At 40.6% G+C, this 25,198-nt stretch overlaps 1 protein-coding gene across 3 annotated transcripts in view; it reads right to left on the reverse strand.

The window, feature by feature from the left end:
- The window catches only part of C18H16orf87 (chromosome 18 C16orf87 homolog), a 37,653-nt gene that overhangs the window by 1,559 nt on the left and 10,896 nt on the right, over positions 1 to 25,198 (reverse strand). The window contains exons 3-4 of one of the 3 annotated variants that reach the window (XM_051833903.2): positions 7,804 to 7,986; positions 124 to 713 (exon numbers count right to left, since the gene is read on the reverse strand). The exons of 1 other annotated variant lie outside the window; for it this stretch is intronic. In XM_051833903.2, the coding sequence (XP_051689863.1) occupies positions 673 to 713; positions 7,804 to 7,986 (224 nt within the window). In that variant the 3' untranslated portion in view covers positions 124 to 672. Of the gene's footprint in view, positions 1 to 123; positions 714 to 7,803; positions 7,987 to 25,198 lie in introns of those variants that run through there. One more of the 3 variants, XM_002721569.5, reaches the window with a different exon arrangement.

Here is a 25,198-nt window from a genome sequence, read left to right on the forward strand (position 1 = left end):
TTTATTTTGTTTTGACATTTTAATCAAGGCTATACATGTATGTAATTTACAGTCAAATTATTTTTACTAGGTTACAAAAAACAGAAGTTCTCCCTCTACTTTCCACTCTCCAAATACAACCACTTTTTTTTAGTTTTCCTTTTTGCTTTTTACAAGAACAAATCTATCTCTAAGTAATATTTTTATAAAATGCCACTGCTTAATCTTAGGCATCACTCACTCACTTCCCATTATGGAAAATTAGGATTTTATTGTTTAGCATCTCTTGCTCCCAAAACACTCTGCTCATTCTCTCATCTTGTCATTACAAATTACAATTTCAGTAACATCAATTTTCAGTGTTTACATTATGATGACTATGTAAGTGACCTCACTTTTCCTGCACACAGTTTTTTCCTGGAAGTGATTTTCTTTTCCATTTGCTTGGTTTTCATTTCTAGTTCAAACTCTGTCCCCACTGTATAAGTCTTCTTTCAGGCTGTTTACACATATTAGGTATTCTATAAATTTCATCTTGTTGAAGAAATTCCTCTAAGCCTTCTGACCTGCTCCAATCTGTAATGGTTGTTTGCTAGGCTTACTGCACAATTATCTTGCATGCCTTCTTCAATATCACTGGAAATCCTCATCTCTCTCTCTCAAGTTGGATCCTCTTTGTACTGGAGCCCAGGATCACTTCTTCATTTTGGTAGCATGTAACTTGCAATAGCTTCCTGAGAAAGGGAGTGTGAGTAGCAAATTTTCCAAGACCCTGAATATCACAAAATATGTTTATTCTATCACTCATTCATAGTTTGTCTAAGCAAAGACATGTAGGTTTCCTCTTAGAATTATGAAGGCATTAAACTGCCTTCTGACTACTGGTACAATGTTGAGAAAAACTAATACCTTTTTAATAGTTATTTTCAAAATTATTGCTAAACTTAGATACAGTGAAATACATAGGTCCTTGAAGCAAACAACTGGATGAGTTTTGACTAATATATATAGCCATGTAATCCACACAACCAAGATAATTTTCTTCACTCCAGAAAGTTCCTCATTCTTTTCCTGTTAATCCCTCCCTACCCTCACCAGCAACTAACTGTTCTGATCTCTATTACCACAGCTTCATTTTCTCTGCTATTAAACTTCATCTAAATGATATAATATATACTATTCTGTGTCTAGCTTGTTCCTTCTGATGTTTTTGAAATTCACTGATGCTGTTTCTCAGTATTCTGTTCCTTGCTAGGTAGCATTCCAGTTAGTTTCAGTATCCGTTTGATTCATTTCTCTGCTTTTTCTGAAAATCTAATGACTTTCTCCTTAACCAAAGAGATATAAAATATGATGATATGCTTTGATATAATTTTTATTTTTAATCATGCATAGGGCTAGGAATTTTGTGGGGACTTTTACTATGGAAACTATGTTCTTCAGGTTTGGGAAACTTTATTAGATTATTCCATTGATGACTTCTTTCTCCTTCTATGTTCTTTTCCTGACACTTCAAATATTTACAGATGTTAGACCTCAGACTGGTCCTCTAAATTTCTGATCTTTTCATCTCTTTACCTTCCTTCAATTTTACCTTTAATCTTTCCATTAAAGTTCTTCATTTATGTGAATCATATTTTGGGACTTTTTAATATTTTGAAGTTCATCTTTTCCTTTGAGAGGAAGAGAGACAGAGACAGACAGGCAGAGCTCCCATCTGCTGATTCACTCCCCAGATATCTACAACGGCCAGGGCTGAAGCCAGGAGCAGGTAACACAATCTGGGTTTACCACATGAGTGGCAAGAACCCAACTACTTCAGCCATCACTGTTGCCTCTCAGAGTCTGCATTAACAGGAAGCTGGAGTCAGGGGACAGAGCCCAGAATCGAACCCAGGTACTCAGATATGGGACACAGGCATCTCAACCACTAGGCTAACTGCCTGCTCACATTAAAGTTCATTTTCCAGGTGTGTTTCTGACTTCTGCAAATTCCTTTTAAATATAATTTTGTTTCTGTTTCATGATTACAATGTATTTTTTTTGCTAAGGATATTGATACTTTTCATACTTTTCTCCTCCCAAACACCAGCAAAAACTTGATTTCCTAAGTTATTTTTTTCTCTCCTGTTGAGTTAGACTCAGCAGTTCACACTGTTTTCTTCCAGATATCTTGGTAATTCTTGGCAATATTCATATTTAGGAATATGTCCAAAAAAGCTGATTAGAAGCAGGTACACATATGTGGAGCTTGACCAGTCATCAGATCAGAACTATCTCACTAAGCCATTTCTCTTAAATCACTAATGAAAGTATTATTATTTTAGTGCTTTTCTCCTGGGCTCTTCAGATTACCCAGAGAAGATATGTCCAAACTCTTTTTATGTGGAAGATATAAAGTCTAACTGAAGAACTCAACATTTATCATGTTCAATTTTTACCCATCATCCTGAACCTAATAAGTTTCCCTGCCAAAGCCTGGTGTTCCTTGGATCAGAGACTTTTTCTTTTTTAAAGATTTATTTGAAAGGCAGAGTTACAGGGAGGCAGAGGCAAACAGAGAGAGAGGTCTTCCAACACTGGTTCACTCCCCAGATGGTCACAATAGCTGGAGTTGCGCTGATCCAAAGCCAGGAGCCAGGAGCTTCCTTCAGGTCTCCCATGCTAGTGCAGGGGCCCAAAGACTTGGACCATCTTCAACTGCTTTCCTAGGCCACAGCAAAAAGCTGTATCAGAAGTGGAGCAGCCAGGACTCAAATTGGTACCCATATGGGATGCCAGCACTGCAGGCGGTGGCTCCACCATCTATGCCAGAGCGCCAGCCCCAAGGATCAGAGACTTTTTTCTCATATTTTTCAAAAGATAAATTTGGGGGAAAGGGAGATTTCCTTTTCCATTCTTCCTAATCTTTTCCAAAATAGAAAATAATAGTCAATTATTAAGTTTTGTTTTTTACAGATATTGACAGGTTTTCCTTAATCCCTATGTTCAAATGAAGCTAAAGCTTGCTTCTGGTTTTCCAAGTGTCCTAAGAGCAGAGAATTAATAAAATTAATTAAGCGGAGCTGGCACTGTGGTGCAGTGGGTTAATGCCCTGGCCTGAAGTGCCAGCAAACCATGTGGGCACCGGTTAGAGAACCAGCTGCTCCACTTCCAATCCAGATCTCTGCTATGGCCTGGGAAAGCAGTGGGAAGATGGCCCAAAGTCTTTTGGACCTTGTACCCACGTGGAAGACCCAGAAGAAGCTCCTGGCTCCTGGCTTCAGATTGGCGCAGCTCCAGCCATGTGGCCAATTGGGGAGTAAACCAGCGGATGGAAGACCTCCCCTCCCGTCTCTGCTCTCTCTGTGTAACTCTGACTTTTAAATAAATAAATGAATCTTAAAGAAATTAATTAAGCAAGTAAGCTACTTAAGACTAAGAAGTATATCAAAGAAGTCTATTCTAAAAAAAGAATTTTATTTAAACATTTCAAAAGTTTATAGTTGCTATCTATATTATATTTAAAGACCAATGGCCTACATTAAGGATTAACAAATAGCAGCCCTGGTGTCACATCTGGTCCATCACCAGGTTTTTTTAATGTTTAACTAGATTACAACCATGCCCTTTTGATTACATATTGCTTATGGCTACTTTCCAGCTACCATGACAGAGCTGAGTAGTTGTGACAGAAATCTTGTGACCCACAAAGCTAAAATAGCAAATATATGGCTCTATGCAGAAAAAATTTGCTGATACCCTGGCCTATATTAAAAAATGCCTGTTAATACTACAAAATTTGCGTTAAGCAACTTCCTATCATAGCTATAAAAAGCAAATAAATCAAAAGCATATCTTTCTCGAAAAACAAACTTCTTAAAATTCTCCAATAGTAAACTAAAAACACCTGAAAAATATTTAGAGCCAAATAAATGCATCTTTTTTCAAGTTATAAAGTGAAAGTTCAAGACTACATGTAAGTCCCAGCACAACTATACAAACTTCCTTTCTCTAACTAAAAGACCGTCATTATCTGTTTTCTCATCTCTTACCACTAGAAGCATTCCTTCTCTGTTCTTTCAGTTATATTCCCTTAACTCCAACTGCAAGGAAATGTTCTGATTTCGGGGACAAGCAGTATTTCTCTTTTTCTCTCTGTCAATTTTTTTTAAATCAGTTTCCCTTCTAAAACAGTCTTTAATATTGATTTTCTGATTAATCCATTACTAAAGCAGCATATTCAGGGCCCGTGTTGTGGGACAGTGGGTTAAGGCTCTGCCTGCAGCGCCAGCCACCCACATGGGCGCCAGTTCATGTCCTGGTGGCTCCTCTTCTGATCCAGCTCATCCAGCTCTCTGCTTATGGCCTGGGATAGCAGTAGAAGCTGGCTCAAGTCCTTGGGCGCCTGCACCCACATGGGAGGCCCAGAAGAACCTCCTGGCTCCTGGCTTCAGATCAGCTCTGCTCTGGCTGTTGTGGCCAGTTAGGGAGAGACAGAAGGATAGAAGACCTTTCTCTCTGTTTCTCTCTCTACTTCTCAAATTAAAATAAACAAATAAATAAATCAAAAATAAAGCAGCATATTCAAACTGAGCAAAGAATTCAAAATTTCTAGAAGAGGAAAAAAAAAAAAGTAAAATCACCCATGGATTTAAACAGTACTTAAATACAGCCTTCATGGAAATATAGTCAAATATGATATAAGCCTTATTCCTTTACTTACAAAATATTAAGACATTTTTAAGTTTGACAAAAGCTAAGTACAGGCAAACCAATGTTATTTTACCTAATGGTTGTTAACATTATTCAATTAAAAGCACACAAATATAAAGAAAGGGCAAATAGGTAAAAATCCTCAATGTCTAAAATAGCAGAAATTTACATTTATGCAGAAAGCACTTGGGTTCCTAAAAATAAATACCTCAAAAAGCAAAGCACAACTTATAACAAAATATAAAGGAATTTCACTGAAGATAAAATAATTTTGACAGAGTTTTTTAAAGAATTATAAAGAGCAACTGTGGCCGGCGCCGCAGCTTAATAGGCTAATCCTCCACCTGTGGCGCCAGCACACTGGGTTCTAGTCCCGGTCGGGGCGCCGGATTCTGTCCCAGTTGCCCCTCTTCCAGGCCAGCTCTCTGCTGTGGCCCAGGAATGCAGTGAAGGATGGCCCAAGTGCTTGGGCCCAGCACCCACATGGGAGACCAAGAGAAGCACCTGGCTCTTGCCTTCGGATCAGTGCAGTGCGCCAGCTGCAGTGCACCGGCCATGGCAGCCATTGGAGGGTGAACCAACAGTAAAGGAAGACCTTTCTCTGTCTCTCTCTCTCACTGTCCACTCTGCCTGTCCAAAAAAAAAAAAAGGAGCATCTATTCCTCTTTTTAGTTAGTTACTGGCTTGAAAGTTAAAACATATAGAAGGCATTTAATGGGCATATAGGGATTAAGTTAAAATGTTTTTTTGTTGTTGTTGTTGTTGTTGTTTTTTTTTTTGACAGGCAGAGTGGACAGTGAGAGAGAGAGAGAGACAGAGAGAAAGGTCTTCCTTTTTGCCGTTGGTTCACCCTCCAATGGCCGCTGCGGCCGGCGCGCTGCGGCCGGCGCACCGTGCTGATCCGATGGCAGGAGCCAGGTACCTATCCTGGTCTCCCATGGGGTGCAGGGCCCAAGCACTTGGGCCATCCTCCACTGCACTCCCGGGCCACAGCAGAGAGCTGGCCTGGAAGAGGGGCAACCGGGACAGAATCCGGCGCCCCGACCGGGACTAGAACCCGGTGTGCCGGCGCCACAAGGCGGAGGATTAGCCTAGTGAGCCACAGCGCCGGCCAAGTTAAAATGTTAAAAAGACATTCATGGGGCTGGCACTGTGGCACAGCTGGTAAAACCGCCACCTGTAGTGCTGGCGTCCCGTATGGGCACCAGTTCAAGTCCCAGCTGCTCCACTTCTAATCCAGTTCTCTGCTATGGCCTGGGAAAGCAATAGAAGATGACCCAAGTCCTTAGGCCCTTGCACCCCTGTGGGAAACCGGGAGGAGGCTCCTGGCTCCTGGCTCCAGATTGGTGCAGTTCCGACCATTGCGGCCAATTGGGGAGTCAACCAGAGGATGGAAGACCTCTCTCCCTCTCTGCCTCTCCTTCTCTCTCTCTGTGACTCTGACTTTCAAATAAATAAATAAATCTTTTTAAAAAGATGTGTAAATTGGCCAGCGCTGCGGCTCACTAGGCTAATCTTCCGCCTGCAGCGCTAGCACCCCAGGTTCTAGTCCCTGTTGGGGCGCCAGATTCTGTCCTGGTTGCTCCTCTTCTAGTCCAGCTCTCTGCTGTGGCCCAGGAAGGCAGTGGAGGATGGCCCAGGTCCTTGGGCCCTGCACCCATATGGGAGACCAGGAGGAGGCACCTGGCTCCTGGCTTCAGATCGGCGCAGTGCGCCGGCCACAGCAGCACACTGGCCGTAGTGGCTACTTTGGGGATGAACCAACAGAAAAAGGAAGACCTTTCTCTCTCTCTCTCTCACTAACTCTGCCTGTTAAAAAAAAAGAAAGAAAAAAAAAAGATGTAAATCAAAAAGAGAAGGTTAAGTTTTAGTTAATGGCTAAAAGCAAGTTATTGGTAGATACATTACCTATTAGAAGACAGGACTTTTAAGGAAAAATAGAAATGTAATTTGGATCAAGAAGAATTCATCTAACTATGCAAAATCTGTCTCAAAGTAGGGAGCATATAAATCTCCCAATGAGCAATTTAAAAATTCATACTGGGGCAAGCATTTGGCCTAGCAGCTAGGATACCACATGGAATGTGCACATCCATTATCAGAGTGCCTGGGTTTGTGATCCCAGCTCCTCTCCCAATTTGTTTCCTGCTAATGTGCACCTTGGAACAATGGTGGTGATAGCTCAAGTACTTGGGTCCCTGCCACAGATGTGAAAGACCTGGACTCAGTTCCTGGCTCTCCCCTCTCCCCCATGGGCTACTGTATTCATCTGGGGAGTGAACCAGTTAATGGAAAGTCTCTTTCAGTCTGTGTCCCTCAAATTAAAAAGCAAAACAAAACAAAATTAAAATCCATAACAAAAACATTTTAATTTTTATTTTATTTTTTTTTAATTTTTATTTTTTGACAGTCAGAGTGGACAGTGAGAGGGAGAGACAGAGAGAAAGGTCTTCCTTTGCCGTTGGTTCACCCTCCAATGGCCGCCGCGGCCGGCGCGCTGCAGCCGGCGCACCGCGCTGATCCGATGGCAGGAGCCAGGAGCCAGGTGCTTTTCCTGGTCTCCCATGCGGGTGCAGGGCCCAAGGACTTGGGCCATCCTCCACTGCACTCCCTGGCCACAGCAGAGGGCTGGCCTGGAAGAGGGGCAACCGGGACAGAATCCGGCGCCCCGACCGGGACTAGAACCCGGTGTGCCGGCGCCACTAGGCGGAGGATTAGCCTAGTGAGCCGCGGCGCCGGCCCAACAAAAACATTTTAAATAGTAAATTTCTAAAACTCATTGTATATACAGTTTAAAATAAGTCATAACAAGATTCAGACTTAATCCTTTGTAAAAAGTTCAATCATTTTAACAGGCTTCTCAATTGAGGATTTCACACACAAATTATCTCTAAACTCTACTAATGGTAGTTTATATACCAAGGTGGATTTTACCTAATTTAAGCTGTTAGTTTTTTCCAATTAGAGTTAAAGTACTGTGATTTTTTTTTTAATTAAGCATCTACCAGAGGGCATGCTTTCAAACTAAAATATGAGTTGTGTGGAGCACAATGCCTCCCTACTATCTAATTAAAATTTCAGATCAATTTAATTATCAAAAAAAAAAAAACTGCTTCGATTTAGTCATACCTCTTTCTTCCTCATGTTTTTTGGCAGATGCACTTTTTGGTCTTCCTCTTCCTCGTCTGATATGATCTGAATGGCTGTTACTTCGAGACCTCTTTCTGTTTTCTAAATCTTTATTTACTGTAGAATTTATCTTCTCTCTCCTAACTCTCTCTGTTCGCCTCCTCTTGGCCTCATGCTTGTTTTCTGTATGGATGAATAAAAGTGATATATTTTAGGGCTTAGCAAGAACTGTTTGCCCAAGTTCTCATTGTCTTCTTTTTACTCTCTAAACATCACTGTAGTTCCTGACATCGTTTACAAAACTACAACCACAACACAAATGCTCCCACACCCATATTGAAAAAAAAAAATTCAACAGAATTCATATCCACATAACAAATGAGATAAGAGGAATGTCAGACGAGAAAATAAGTTTCTTTATGTGGGAGCTTTAAATTTAGCTCCTGTAAGTTCAAACTCACAGCCTCCTTTCTGCCTTTTTCCTCCTTTCTGTTTCCAAACTAAAACTGGTGAAGAATTAGGAAACGAAAAAATATTTTATTCTTTTTTGTCTCTTATCTGTGTTACAAATTGAAATATTACAAATACATAGAAGCAAAATGAGCTTAGCTATATATATTAAGGTTACAATAATATCAAACAGCATCCACAGAAAACATTAGAGAAGTGTTTTCATTTCAGCCACAGATGAGCTAATTTCTGACGTAAGAGCATTGTGTTCTATAAATGGAATAGTAATAGGAGACCTTAACTAATACTGTGATTTAATTCATTTGTAGTCTTTGGTAAGGAATTTTGACTCAATCCTGGTCTCCCATGTTGGTGGACAGGGACTTTAGCTATCAACTGCTGCCTCCTAGGATATGATTAGCAGGAAGCTGGATTGAGTTTCTAGTTCCTGGCTTTGGCCTGGTCCAGCCCTGGCTATTAGGGAAATTTGGGAAATGAACCAGTAGACAGAAGATCGCTCTCAATCTTTCTCTGCCTTTCAAATAAATAAATATTTTAAAATACATAGTAAATTGTATAGCTTCCCTTCATAAGGACTTTCATTTGCTTTTTTCATTAGTTTTTTTTTTTTTTTTTTTTTTTTTTTTTTTTTTTTTAAGATTTATTTATTTGAAATGCAGAGCTACAGAGAGGAAGAAACAGAGATCTTCCATTTGCTGGTTCACTCCCCAAATGGCCTCAATGGTCAGAGCTGAACCAGGCTGAAGACAGGAGCCAGGAATTTCTTCCAGGTTTCCCATGGGGGTGCAGGGGACCAAGCACTTGGGCCATCGTCCACTGCTTTCCCAGGCACATTAGCAGGGAGTTGGATTGGAAGTGAAGCAGCTGGACTTTGAACTAGCACCTACATGAGATACTGGTGCTCCAGGAGGTAGCCCTACCCACTGCAATTTTAAACAATTTTCTTAAGATTTGGGCAGTGATAGAGAGAAAGGGAGACAGAGATCGATCTTCCATTTGCTAATTCACTCCCCAAATAGCTGCAAACAGGCAAAGTTGAGCTAAGTCAAAGCCAAGGACTCCATCATCTCCCACATGGGTGGCAGGGGCCCAACTACTTGGGCCTTCATCTGCTACCTACTAAGCACATTAGCAAGTAACTGGATTAGAAGTGAAGCAGTCAGAGCTCAGACCAGTACTTCAATATAAAATGCTGGCATCCTAGCAGTTTAACCCACAACAACAGCCCCAGCTTTTCACTATATTTAAAGTCAAAATCCCTTACCAAAGACTACAAATCCCCAATAGGATCTGACACTTGCCTCTTACTGAAACTTTTTTTTTATAACACTCTGCATTGTTCTCTCTACCCAGACATGATGCTCTTTAGTAAAATAAGTTCCTCCCTCTGCTTGAATCTATGTATTTGCTAATCCTTCTGCCTAGAGCTCTTCTCCTAAGATTCTTCCTTTGGCAGGCTTTTTTCCCTTCAGATATTAAGTTTATAGGTCATTTCTAACTGAAATTACTTCCTATATTCTACTACAACTACAATCTGTTATTCATTTACTTATATGCTCAGTCTCCAGCATTGAATTAATTATAAACTTTTGAAAGTTAGAACTCTATCTTATTTCAGAATCTAGAACAGACTATGTATATTAAGTACAGAGCTGAATAATAAAATCAGACTAAGCACATGTATTATTTTACCATTTGCTCAAAATCCACAAATGAGAAGAAACATGGCAAAGGGGAGAAGGGAAAAACAAAAAAAACCTAGTGTTGGAACAAGGGAAAGGTACTATTAATGATCCAAAATTATTAATTTCAGCAATTGCCAAGCTAATGGTTCTGATTAAGAAATTAGAATAGAAGGAACTACGAGTAGGGTGAGCATGTGGCACAGCAGTGAAGTCCCCACTTTAGACATCCAAATTCCACATCAGAGTGCCTGGTTCAAGTCTAGGCTCTTCCACTTTCAATTCAGCTTCCTGCCAATGCACACCCTAGGAGGCAACAGGTGATGACTCAAGTACGTGGGTCCCAATCACCCGTGTGGGAGAATGAGTCCTCACCCACCTGAGTGAGTCCTGAGCTCCTGGCTGTGGCCGGCGCTTAGGGAGTGAACTAGCAATCTGGAAGAGATCTTCCACCCCACCCTTCCCTTTTCCATCTCCCTCTTTGCCTTACAAATAGAACAAAAAATAAAATGTCTTTAAAAACTATGAGCAGGCCAGTGCTGAAGCTCACTAGGCTAATCTTCTGCCTACGACCCTGGCACCCCGGGTTCTAGTTCCAGTTGGGGCACCGGATTCTGTCCCGGTTGCTCCTCTTCCAGTCCAGCTCTCTGCTGTGGCCCGGGAGTACAGTGGAGGATGGCCCAGGTCCTTGGGCCCTGCACCCGCATGGGAGACCAGGAGAAGCACCTGGCTCCCGGCTTCAGATCGGCGCAGCGCACAGGCTGCAGCAGCACACTGGCCGTAGCGGCCACCTGGGGGGTGAACCAACGGAAAAAGGAAGACCTTTCTGTCTCTCTCTCTCTCACTGTCTAACTCTGCCTATCAAAAATAAAATAAAATAAAATAAAAAACTATGAGCATATAATCCAAAATATGAGTAAGTGATGGCTCCTATTGAAAGGGAAGCTGTCCTTCCCAAAGGAGTCACAAAGATATTCCCAGTATTAGACGAAAAGCATAGTGAAGGTGCTCAACTTAACAGCTATGAGTATTGCAAAACAGCTGAGTCTGTGTAAACACAGCAACTGACAGAAGTAAAGCTCTCAGAGACAGCACCATAGCACACCAATGTTAAGTTGCTGCTTGCAATGCCGCATCCCAGGCATCCCAGACTGCTCTGCTTCTGAACCAGCTTCTTGCTAACATGTCTGGAAAGGCTGAGGAAGATGGCCCAAGTATCTGGGCCACTGCCAGCCATGTGGGATACCAGAATGGAGTTTCTGGCATCAGCAGGGTCCAGACCTGGCTGCTGTGGCCATCTGGAGAGTAAACCAGTGGATATAAACACACCTTTGCTCACTTGCTCTCTATCACTCTGCCTTTCAAATAAACAAATCTTTAAAAATAAAAACAAACAAAAAAGAATTTCTTAGGGAATACAGCAATGTACAAGGGAACTTCCAATCTCCAAAATACTGGAAAAAGCTTCTCCAAGGAGTGAAGTACTACAACAGACTATATATTCTGCCTCAGAATGAAGTCCACCTATTCCTTGAATAAGGGAATTATTCTGCCTGCTCACCTAATATAGTTTACATCTAAACACCTGCCACTAAACTCTTCCCAATTATACACTAAAGAGAACTGTTACCAAAAGAGACATTTAAAACAGCATAGGATACTGATGCAAGTTATCTATACTAATAAACCAAGTCCTTATTTATAAATAACATAAACAGGCAATTAAGGATTAACAGCTATTTGAGGAAAACAAAAAAGCACAAAAGACAAGGACCAGGCTAAAACAAGAACAAAAGCTGTTCAGGAAACAAACAAACAAAAAAAAAAACCTTAACACTCAAACGTACACCTTCAAAGAGATCTGAAAGACTCTATCATTAAGAAGATTCGCTGGGGTCAGCACTGTAGCACAGTGAGTTAAGCTGCCACCTGGGATAACTACATCCCATACTGAAGTACCTGTTCAAGTCCCAGTTACTCCACTTCCAATCCAGTGTGCCTTCTCTCTCTTTCAAATTAAATAAAAATGTTAAGAAACAAAGGTTAAAAAAAGGGGGGAGGAGGGTTAAAGGCTTAACTAAACATGACAGCTAAAATTATAAAGACTCTTAAAAAGGAACAAAGGAGAGTTCATGACATTGGATTCTGGCAATAATTTCTTGGGTAGAACACCAAAAATCAAGCAACAAAACTAAAAAAAAAAAAAAAAAAAAAAACAAAAAACTGAACTTGATCAAAATTAAAAGCTTCTGTGCATCAGGGTACACCACAAATAGAGTGGGAAGGCAACTCAGAGAAGAGGATAAAATACGTGCAAATTATTATCAAATAAGGGACTAATATCCAGAATATATAAAAAACTACAACTTGACAACAACAACAACAAAAAAACAAGAGCAGGCATTTCGTGCAGCAGTGAAGACACTACTTGGGATGCCCACACCCCATACTGAAGTGCCTGGCATTGAGTCTCCACTCTGTTCTATATTCAAAGCCTCCTGGAAAGCAGGGGTACTTGGGTACCAGCCACCCACAGGAGAAATTCAAATTGGGTTCCTGGCTTTAGCCTGGCTGATCTTGGTAATGGGAGCTCTGTACTTATCTCTCTCCCTCTCTTCCTTTCAAAAAAAAAAAAAAAAAAGTTTAAAAAAAGAACATACTAATAGTAAATGAATGAGAAAATATTTTTTAAAAACTAAAAAATAGGAAATATTTTAAAAAGTAAATAAGCAAAAAAATCAACCAAGAACATGATTAAAGAATAAGCAAAAGATTTGAACAGACATTTCTCTAAAGATACACAAATAGCCAACAAGCACAGGAAAAGATATTCAACATCACTAATCAACAGAAAAATACCAATCAAAAACCACAAATGCTACTTCATATTCATTTGTATACTACTTAAAAAAAAAAAACAGAAAATAACAAATGCTGATGAAGAGAAATTGGAACCTTTGTGCACTGCGGGTAGAAATGTAAAATAGTACAGCTGCTGTGGCAAATAGCACGGTGATTCCTCAAAATATTAACAGCTTTACCATATGATTCAGCAATTCCACTTCTGGGTATATACTCAAAAGAAATGAAAGCAAGAACTAGAAAAGATACTCATACATCATGTTCACTGTAGCACTATTCACAATAACCAAAACATGAAAGCAACCCAAGTGTCCACTGTTGGATAAATAGAAAAACAAAATGCAGAATACATATGCAATGGAATAGTATTCAAACTGAAAAAGGAAATTCTAGAGAACCTTGAAGACATTATGCCAAGTGAAATAAAGCAGACCCCAAAGGATGACTACTGGATGATTCCATTACTTGAGGCACTAAGAGTAGTCAATTCACAGACACAGCAAACAGAACCATAGTAGCAGTAGAGGGAATGGGGAGTTACTGTTTAATAAGTACAGAGCTTTAGTTTAAGAAAAAAGTTCTGGAGGAGGATGGTGGTGACAAGTATACAATATGAGTGATTAATGCTATGAATTCATGCTTAAAAACTGTTAAAGTATGGGGCTTAACCCGCTATGCCCTACTATGACCTGGGAAAGCAGTGGAAGATGGCCCAAGTCCCTGGGACCCCTACAACCATATGGTAGACCTAGAAGAAGTTCCTGGCTCCTGGCTTTGGACTGGCCCACCTCCAGCCATCATGTCTATTTGGGGAGTGTATCAGTGAATGGAAGATCTCTCTTTCTCTCTGTCTTTGCCTCTCTCTAACTCTGCTTTTCAAATAAATAAATAAATAAATCTTTTTCAAAAATTGTTAAAGTAGAAAATTTTATGTTTTGCATATTTTACAATTAAAAACATGAAAAAAGAATATTTTATGAAAAAGAAATTAGATTTAACAAAAAACTGCTTATATCTTGGGAAAAAAACTTTTTGCTTAAAAAAATAAACAAGCGGGGGGCCAGTGCTGTAGTGTAGCTCCACTTCTGATTCAGCTCTTTGTTATGGCCTGGGAAAGCAGAAGATGGTCCCTTGGGCCCCTGCACCCACGTGGGAGACCCAGAAGAAGTTCCTGGCTTCGGATTGGGGCAGCTCTGGCCATTGTGGCCAATTGGGGAGTGAACTAGTTGATAGAAGACCTCTCTCTCTCTCTCTGTCTCTCCGTCTCTGTGTAACTCTTTCAAATAAATAAATCTTTAAAAAAATAAGTAAATGCTGGAAATTAGTCTTTTAATGTTCTTAATAAAGCATTCTTGGAAGGGGCCGGCGCTGTGGCTCACTTGGTTAATCCTCCATTTGTGGCGCCAGCATCCCATATTGGCGCCAGGTTCTAGTCCCAGTTGCTCCTCTTCCAGTCCAGCTCTCTGCTGTGGCCCAGGAGGGCAGTAAAGGACGGCCCAAGTGCTTGGGCCCTGCACCTGCATGGGAGACCAGGAAGAAGCACCTGGCTCCTGGCTTCGGATCAGCGAAGCTCCAGCCCTATCGGCCATTTGGGGGGGTGAACCAACGGAAGGAAGACCTGTCTGTCTCTCATTGTCTATAACTCTGTCAAAATAAATAAATAAATAAAGTGTTCTTGGAATTTTACCTAATAGCAGATGGCTTTCTTTAGCTTAGCCCAGTTTCCAGGGAAGCACTGTTTTTTTGTAGGCTGTAAAATGTCAGAATCTCCTGGATTTATAATTTAATCCATTGGGGGTGGGGGGAAGCATGCAGATTCTATGACCTATTTGCAGAAGTTTTTGTAAACGTTGATTTTGTTGTATTAGGTCACTCTGAGAACAATATTAAGAAAAGGGACCTCCAGGCAATCTGGTGGAGTGAACACTACAATAAATTGTAGAAAGACAAAGAGAGAAAGAGAGAAAGAAAGAGAGAAAGAGAGAAAGAAAGAGAGAAAGAAAGAGAGGAAGGAAGGAAGGAAGGAAGGAAGGAAGGAAGGAAGGAAGGAAGGAAGGAAGGAAGGAAGGAAGGAAGGAAGGAGAGAGAGAGAAAACAAAACTGAACAATGGTTTGGATGTTTAATATTCTCTAAAGGCCCATGGTTAAAAGACTTGGTCCCTATATGGCACTGTAGGGAGATTATGAGGAGGTGGGGGCCTTGTGGGAGGTCTTTAGGTTGCTGGGCCTAGATCTCAGAAGAGGTTTATTATAAAAACCCGAGTTTGGGCCCAACCTCTCAGACTGCTTCCTGGCTCACCATGTGATCCTCTACGTTGCTCCACCACTGCCATCTGCCATGAGGCTTCTTTCTGCCAAAGCCTATATTATGTCACTTGAACTTTCAGCAATAAAAACTGTGAGCTAAATAATCCTCTCTTTTCCTTCATAGGTAGTTTATCTCATGTATTTGTTTAGTAACAAAAAGTAATACAGAGTGATAAAATGCTAAAAATAAGCTAAATAATGGATATGTCAGATGACAGAAATACAAATCTGGAAATGGAATTTAATAAAATTTCCTTCAACAAAGAAAAAAAGAATGTGACAGAGAGTGAAATGAAAGAAAAATAAAAAACAACCTAATATGGGGCTGATGTTGTAGTGCAAGTTAAGCTGTAGCTTTCAATTCCGGCACCCCATATGAGCACTGGTTCAAGTTCCATCTCCTCCACTTCTGATTTAGCTCCCTGCTAATGCACCTGGGAAAGCAGTAGAAGATGGCTCAAGTGCTTGGGCCCCTCTCACCAATGTGAGAGACATAGATGGAGTTCCAGCCTCCTGGCTTCTGCCTGACCCAGTCTTGTCCATCCTGGCCATTTGGGGAGATAGATGATCTCTTTCTTTCTGTAACCCTTTCAAAATAAATAAATAAATCTTAAAAAAAAAAAAACTAATATATAATCTATGACAGATTGCTAATTAACTACCCAATATTCTTCCTCCCCTTCCTCATCAAGAACAGAATCCTGTTTTTTAAAGAGAGCAATGTATACAAATAAAACATATATCTTCTCAAGATTCATCTACAGATGACCATGAAATCTCACTCTGGCCAATGACATATAAAATGGAACAAGGTAACATTTTCAGAAAGGTTTTCTCCCCCCCTCTTTTTGAGATAAACATGGCTAACACTGCCCCTTTGTTCCTCTGCTCTTCTCTTTTCTTCCTGCTTAGAATGCTTATGACAGTCCAGGAGGTGCAACAGTTACCTTGTGACAAGGAGGATGACAGACACATCTCTGCATGGAAAGAAAGAATGCTCAGGTCTTCAATGACATCATAGATCCACTACTCCTGCCTGCCTATCTTTATCCTTTTTACTAAACAGGAAAAGTAAACATTTGTCCAATACAAAGTCAGTTTCTGTGAGCTTTAATCTTCGTATTTCACCTTGTAAATATGCCAGGAGGAGGAAATGGAATGTGAAAAAGAATAATGGATAAAAACTGCCTTGAGTTGAAGACTTGAGTCTTCACACAGAAAGGACCCAAGAAAGAATGAGAACATTACAGAATAAATGCAAAATAAATTTTCCACAATGAAAGACAGGAAATGGTACCATTACGTGTCTTTTCTGAAGACATTTTCCAGGTTTGAGATAATTTCTATGGAATTTGTTACAGAAATAAAAACACATAGGCTAAAAAATAAATAAATGGAGGTAAGCATTTGGCTTAGTGGCTAAGCTACCACTTGGGACACTTGCAGCCCATATCAGATACCTGAGTTCAAGTCCTGGTTCCACTCCTGATTCCAGCTTCTTGCTAATTTGCACCCTGGGAGAAAACAAGTGATGGCTCAGGTAACTGAGTTCCTGCCAAACCATTAGACACAGACTGAGTTCCTGGATCCTGGCTTTAGCATGACCACGTGGCCCTGGCCATTGAGGGCATTTGGGGAGCAAACCAAAGAATGGGCACAATCTCTAATAAAATAAAATTGATCTAATATTTGGTATATGAGAGTGGAATTATCTTGGAAATAAAATGGAAAGAAATCCTAGAGCAAGAGCTAGGCAGCAAACCTAAAAGCAATGTCTTACCCAGAAATCAGAGAAATCTAAGGAAAACATCTTAAATTTGAATATAGACATCAATATACATTATCATATGATTAAGAACTTAAACATATAGATCCAGAGGTAAGAGTACATTTTTTTGGCAAAAGAAAAATTATGTGACAACCATGTTCCATATATGAATATATAGCATTTTTAAGCGATCAGTATTAAGAACAAAGCTTTCTGAAAAAACAGCAAACATCCATTTTCAAGTAATTCAGAACACAAGGTACAAGTGATAATTATAATTTTTCTATTTTTTTAAATTACAGTGAATTTGTCATTTTTAGATGTCACTGTTTATCAGTCTTTGCCTGTTAACTTCCCTTAGAAAATAAATGAAAAGTTTAGGTTTAATGTTTTACCCTTTTTCTCTCCTATTAAAAAAATAGGAAGGCTGAGGCAGGCATTGTGGTATAGTGGGATAAGCCACCACTTGGGACATCCACATTCTATATGATAGTCAATTTGGTCCCTGCTACTCTGCTTCCAGCTTCCTGCTAACTGAGGTAGCAAACAATGGCTCAAGTGCTTGAGCCCCAGCCATCCAAGTGGGAAACCCGGATGGAGTTCTGGGCTCCTGGCCCAGCCCTGGCTGTTGCAGGTATTTGTGGAATGAATCAGCAGATGGAAGATCAATCAAGCTGTCACTCTTTCAAGTAGATGAAAATAAATATTTCCAAGAAAATGAGAAGGCTATTTGTTTACTTGGCTAATGCTGATATCCATTGTTTGTCTCTCTACCATTCTGATAAATAAAAAATAAAAACTCAAAAACAAACTGGTTCATACTACAAGTATTGTTATACACTTCTCTCAAATTAACAGTGTTTCAGAGATCTTTCTATGTTAGTACATAAAAATCTACATCACTCTTAATTAACACATACTGTTCTCTAAAGGATGTACCCTACTTTATTTAACTATCCCCCTCCTAATGGCATCTGGCTTATTAACAGCTTTTTGACATTATGATGTATTGCCTCAAAAAATCCTAGTGAACATTTCTTTGTGTGTATATACAATCAGGCTTTCTATATTACATAGCTAATGATAAAGAACTCCAGATTCAAAGTACTTAAAACTGTTAACACCTAATTTAAGATTGTTCTTTAAAAAGGCTGTGCCAGAAGAGTCATTGAGGTGAAGCGGGTTAAGTCACCACTAGAAATGCTGGTATACCATATCAGAGTGTTGGTTCAAGTCCTAGCTACTCTGCTTACGATCCAGCTTCTGCTAATGTGCTTGGGAAGGCAGTGGAAGATGGCCCAAGTACTTGGGACCCTATCACCCCCATGGGATACCAGGATAGAGTTCCTGTCTCCTGGTTTCAGCCTGACCCAGACCTGGCTCAGATATGGATGTTGCAGCAGAAAAAAGATCTCTCTCTCTTTCTCTGTATCTCTTCCTCTTTCTGTGTCACCCTGACTTTCCAAAAATAAATGTAAATAATAAATAAAGCTGTGCCAACTTATGCTCCCACTACTACTGTAAGACTATCCAATTTGCCATACTCATAAAAGCGCTTAAGAAATTCTGAACATTTTTGTCATATCTGGACAAAAAGAATGGTATTTCTTTTGTTCTTTTTTAAATTTTTTTTTTTTTTTTAGATTTTTATTTATTTGAAAGGCAAAGCAGCAGAGAGAGGGAGAGATAGAGATCTTCCATCCACTTGTTCACTCCCCAAATGGCTGCAATGGCCAGGGCTTAGTCAGGCCAAAGCCAGAAGCCAGGAGTTTCATCTGAGTCTCCCACATGAGCGCAGGGGCCAAGGACTTGGGCCATCTTCTGCTGCTTTCCCAGATGCATTAACAGAGAGCTGGATCAGAAGTGGAGAATTGCAGGCAGCAGCTTAACCCATTACACCACAACACTAGCCCCCAAGAATGATATTTCTTTTTTAAAGATTTTATTATTTATTTATTTATTATTTATTTATTTATTTGAAAGGCAAAGATACAGAGAGGCAGAGGCAGAGGCAGAGAGAGGTCTTCCATCCATTGGTCCATTCCCCAAAAGGCTGCAATAGCTGGAGCTGGGCCAATCTGAAGCCAGGAACCTGGAGTCTCTTCCTGGTCTCCCACTTGGAAGCAGGGGAACAAGCACTTGGGCCACTTTCCACTACTTTCCTAAGCCATAGCAGAGAGCTAGATTGAAAGAGGAGCAGCCCATAGGGGATGCCAGGACTGCAGGTGATAGCTTTACCCTCTATACCACAGCACCGGCCCCAACTGCACTTCCCTCCTTGAATTATAGTAATCCTTCTCTTTTTTTTTTTTTTTTTTTTTTTGGACAGGCAGAGTTAGACAGTGAGAGAGAGAGAGACAGAGAGAAAGGTCTTCCTTTTCCGTTGGTTCACCCCAGAATGGCTGCTGCGGCCGGCACACTGCGCTGATCTGAAGCCAGGAGCCAGGTGCTTCCTCCTGCCCTCCCATGCAGGTGCAGGGCCCAAGTACTTGGGCCATCCTCCACTGCACTCCCAGGCCACAACAGAGAGCTGGACTGAAAGAGGAGCAACCGGGACAGAATCCAGTGCCCCAACCGGGACTAGAACCCGGGGTGCCGGCACCGCAGGTGGAGGATTAGCCTATTGAGCCACGGTGCCTGCTGAATTATAGTAATCTTGAAATTGTACTCTTTTTGATATCCTAATACTATACATATTACAGAAGACAAATCTTACTTTTTAAATTATTATTTGTTTTTAAACAACAGATTTATTTATTTATTTGAAATGGCACAAAGGGAGAGACAGAGATCTTCCATCCACTGGTTCACTCACCAAACCCAACATTTCTGAGCCAGGCTGAAGCCAGGAGCCAGAAACTGCATAAGGGTTGGGTTGCAGGGACTCAAGTACTTGAGTCATCATCTTCTACTTCCCAGAAGCATTAAAAGGAAGCAGGATCAGAGGCAAAGCAGCCCACAGACTTGAACCAGCTCATTGATAGGATGCAGGCCTCCCAAGTGGTGGCTTAACCTGCTTTGCCACATGCCCCTCCAAACCACCACCATCAATCTTCTTAAAAAATTTAATTATAAATTAAGTCCAGGGACAGTTTCTTCTTACATTTTACAAACAAAATCCAAACTTCTTACAATAATTTACAAAACCCCATATAACCCGAGCCCTACCTATTACTTTGAATTCATCTCACATTCTCTCTCTTACTATCTATACCACAACCACACTGGTCACTTTGTTTCTAAAATATACAAAGCTTTGTCCGGCCTCAGAACTTCTCTATTTGCTATTTCCATCTGTCAAGAACATTCTTCTCCATGATCTTATCATGGCTAGTTCCTTATTCTGATTCAGACTCAGCTTACATGTCATCTGCCCAAAGAAGCCATCTTTAGTAAATCAAAAGTAGCCTTCCAGTAATAGTCTAAGACAGCTTTATTTTAATTTCCTACAAAGCATCTATCATAAGGCCATATTTTATGTTCATTTGTTTACTCTTTATCTCTCATTCACAAGAATTTAAGTACCATGTCTTCATGTGAATTCAATGTTAGGCTTAGAATAGTGCCTAGCATATACAGCAGGTGCTCAATATAAATATCTGTAACAATCTACTCCTATTTTGAGATCACCACTGCATGAAGTTTTGATTTCATCAAAGAAATAGTAATAAAATTTTCTTTTTTTAAGATATATTTATTTGAAAAGCAAAGTTAAAGAGAGAGGGAGAGAAGAGGGAGGGAGGGAGGGAGGGAGGGAGGGAGGGAGGAAGGAAGGAGTTGGAGAGGGGAGGAGAGAAACAGAGGTTGGTTGATGGATCTATCTCCCATCCACTGGTTCACTTCCCAAATGGCAGCAACAATGTCCAGAGCTGGGCCAGGTAGAATCCAGAAGCCAGGAACTCGAGACTGGAACTCCATCCAGGTCTCCCACATGGGCTGTGTTCCACTGTTTTCCCAGGTACATTAGCAGGGAGCTGGATCAGAAGTAGAGCAGCCACAACTCAAACCAGCACCCATGTGGTATGATGGCATTGCAGGTGGCAACTTAAACCACTGTACCACAAGTCCAGCCCCCAAAATTTTCCTTTAATAAATATATCTATTGAATAAATCCAATCTGTCTATATTAATGAGAAAGCCACAAGTTCAAATAAAATTATTTTTAAAAATTCTCAATTAATTGCTGATAGTGGAATAGGCAGGGAGCTTGCTGCTCTAGTCAAGGGGAAGAGAGTTAAAAAAAAAAAAGTGGAGCGAGTTAGAAAACAGCAGAGGAAACTCCATGCAAATTAGATGGACACTGTGTACCTATGTGGAGAGTGTAGACATGCACAACTCAGGACCCCAGCAGCCAAGAGCCTCAGCATCAGCTTTGGAGTGAGGTGAGACCAGACTGCAGGAACCAAGCCACTGGCAATAAAGCTGCAGGAAGAGCCTGGCGTTAAGTCGGGGTTGGAATGCTCGGGGGGACAGTGTACCTGCCAACTTAGAGGAGAAAAAAGGGGGCATGTTTTGCTCTTCCGGACCACCCAGTATGGGTATCCTGTAACTAGCTGAGATAGGGTGGGCACCATTTTGGACATACATAACAGCTGCGCCAGCTCATGCCCTTGTGCCCGCAACCAGCCAAGAGGAGATGCCTGAGTCTGGCTGGGAGAATTGACAGGGGGCTGGGAGCTGGTGACTGTGGGAGCCTTGTGTGCCTGGACTGTGAAAACACTGTGGCAGCATGCGAGGGTGCAGGGTGTGCCTGGGACTTTGGGCAGTCACTGGGCGACACCACATGCTCGGTGCTCCCCGATTCCCTGGTGAGGGTCACTGCTGTGGGATTCGTGTTCACACCAAGGACTGCAGGGATCCTTTGTGTGGTTCTTGTGGCAGTAGGGATGAAAACTATACCTACTGGGGCTAAGGCCCAAGCATTGGTCTCCTCTGAGGAGGGAAGGGGAGTGTGAGCACAGCAGAACAAACTTCCCTTCTGATTAAAGAAAAAGAAAAAATAAGAGGAGATTTACCACCCCCAATTTGGGTGTCACCTTGGATACTCCCCTTACCCTGGAGCACTGAACAGAGCTCCCTGACCACACCCAGCACACGCCTCTGGATACTCACTGAAAGAGTGGACACTCCACTAAGCCACAGAGGCATAGTTAAAAGATAAAAGCCATCACGGGGCGGGGGTGGGGAGGGGATTAACACTATCACCACAAATGCCTAATAATAAACACAGCAATTCAAGAAACAAGAATAAGGAAGACAACATGATGCCCCCAAAAGAACACTCCAACACTAGAATGTAAAGATGAAAAGATTGAAGAAATGCCAGAAACAGAATTCAAAAAGTTGATTGCAGGATTCCTCAGAAGTAATCAGAAGCAAATTCATGAACTAAAAATCCATACATGACATGAATAAAATTTTTCCCATGAAATTAAGATTTTAAAGGGAAATCAAAATGAAATATTGGAAATGAAGAATTCAATAGAACAAATAAAAAACACAACAGAAAGCCCTAAGACAGACTCGGTGAGGCAAAAGAAAGAATATCCGAGTTAGAAGACAAATCACTGGAAATTTTACAGTCAGATCAAAGAAAAAGAAGAAATTAGAAAACTAAAAAACAGTGTTAGAGATTTATGTGATACTATCAAACAATAGAACTTTTCCTCCTACAGATGCAGGATATACATTCTTCTCAGCAGTGCATGGAACTTTCTCTAGGACAGACCACAGACTAGGCCATAAAGCAAGTCTCAGCAAATTCAAAAAAATCGAAATAATACCGTGCATCGTCTCGGACCACAATGGAATGAAGCTGGAAAGTAACAACTCAAGAGTTTCTAAACATATTTATACACGTGGACACTGAACAATGTGCTCCTGAATGAACAGTGGCTCATTGAAGAAATCAAAAGAAAAATCAAAAATTTCTGGAAATGAATGAAGACAATACAACATATCAAAACTTATTGGAGGGGCCAGCGCGACAGTGTAGCAAGTAAAGCCAGCATCCCATATGGGTGCTGGTTCGAGTCCTGGCTGTTCCACTTCCGATCCAGCTCTCTGCTATGGCCTGGGAAAAAGCAGTGGAAGTACAAGTACAAGTTCTTGAGTCCTTGTACCCGAGTGGGAGACCCAGAAGAAGCTCCAAGCCCCTCTCTTTGGATCAGCCAAGTTCTGGTGGTTGCGGCCATTTGGGGAGTAAAACAGTGGATAGAAGACTTTTCTCTCTTTCTCTCTCCCTCTTTGCCTCTGCCTCTCTGTAATCCTCTACCTTTCAAATAAATAAATAAATCTTAAAAAAAATATGAATACAGCAAAAGCTGTGTTAAGAGGAAAGTTTATAGCAATTGGTGACTACATCAAGAAACTGGAAAGGCACCAAATAAACGAGCTATCAGTGTATCTCAAGGACCTAGAAAAACAATAGCAAACCAAACCCAGAAGTAGTAGGAGAAAAGAAATAATTAAAATTAGTGAAGACATAAACAAAATTGACACACCATTGGCTCAACTAACAAAAAAAAAGAGGGGGAAAACCCAAATAAATAAAAGTAGAATGAAGAAGGAAACATAACAAAACAGCAAAGAAATAAAAAGAATCATCAGAAATTACTACAAAGAGCTCTAGGTCAACAAATTGTGAAACCTATAAGAAATATATAGATTCATGGACACATACAACCTAACTAAATTGAGCCATGAAGACATAGAAAACCTGAACAGACCAATAACCACAAATTGAATCAGTAATAAAGACCCTCTCAGCAAAGAAAAGCCCAGGACTGGATGGCTTCACTGCTGAATTCTACCAGACATTTAAAGAAGAACTAACTCCAATTATTCCCAAGCTATTCAAAACAATTGAAAGGGAGGGAATCCTCCCAACTCCTTCTATGAAGCCAGCATCACCTTAATTCCTAAACCTGAAAAAGATATAATAGAGAAAGAGAACTACAGACCAATTTCCCTGATGAACACAGATGCAAAAATCCTCAACAAAATACTAACCAATTGAATCCAACAACACATCATTCACCCAGACCAAGTATCCAGGGATGGTTCAACATTCACAAATCAATCAATGTGATATATCACACTAACAAACAAAAAACATACGATCAGCTCAATAGAGAAATTGAGTTAGTATACAGTTACTTAATATACAGTTTACTTAGTATACCATTAATCATATGTTTATAAAGTTAAAAAAAATCTCACTCTAGGAATTAGAAAAAATAACCAATGTCTAAAAATTATATTCAAACCAAATCAAGTAATGTTTTCCCCATAGGTACTAGTTTACACACACACACCAATAAAAAAGACCAAAAAAAGAAAAAAAACTACCAAAACTTGCAAATTTTAACCAGCAGTGTAAAAGAAGAAACCCAAATGTTCATCAACAAGGCTGGCATTGCCTCCTGTAACACCGGAGTCCCATAAGAACACCAGTTCATGTTCCAGCTGTTCAACCTCAGATCTATTTCCAGCAGAAGAGGGCCTAAGTGTCTGGGCCTCTGACACCTACATGGGAGCTCCTGGCTCCTGTCTTCCAACCCGCCCGTTGCAGTCATTTGGGGAGTGATCGAGTGAATGGACACTTCAGCTCGCTCTCTCTCTCCCTCTCTCAAACTCTACTTTCAAAATAAACAAAAAGATCTTTTAACAAAAAAAAAAGTCTATCAACAGATAAATGGATAACCAAGCTGTGGCATACACATTCGAAACTATTACCAAGCAATAAAAAGGACTGGGCTCAATGATTCACACAACATGGTTGAATCTTAAATAACTATTCCCAGTGAAAAAGCAAAAAAAGAGCACTGTATATACTATATGGTCCTATCTATATGAAGAGTGACAAAAAACAGATCAGTGGCTCACTAGGATAGGGGTAGCAAGAAGGGAACACAAAGTGGAACCAGAAAACTTTTGGGAATGATAAATGTTCATAAAATTGATAGTGGTGATAGGTATATAAAATATCAAAACTCTTATTGAATTATATACTTTAAATGTCTTACAAAATGTTAATTTCTTAAAAGATTTATTTATTTATCTGAAGGCAGAGTTACAGAGAGGCAGAGGCAGAGAGAGAGAGAGAAAAAGTCTTCCATCCAATGGCTCACTCTCCAGATGGCCACAATGGCCAGAGCTGTGCCGATCCGAAGCCAGGAGCCAGGAGCTTCTGGGTCTCCGACATGGGTACAGGAGGGGCCATCCTCTACTGCTATCCCAGGCCATAGCAGAGAGCTGGATGGGAAGTGGAGCAGCCAGAACTCGAACCATATGGAATGCTGGC

Source organism: Oryctolagus cuniculus, chromosome 18, assembly GCF_964237555.1.
Source record: "Oryctolagus cuniculus chromosome 18, mOryCun1.1, whole genome shotgun sequence".
Lineage (NCBI taxonomy): Eukaryota > Metazoa > Chordata > Mammalia > Lagomorpha > Leporidae > Oryctolagus > Oryctolagus cuniculus.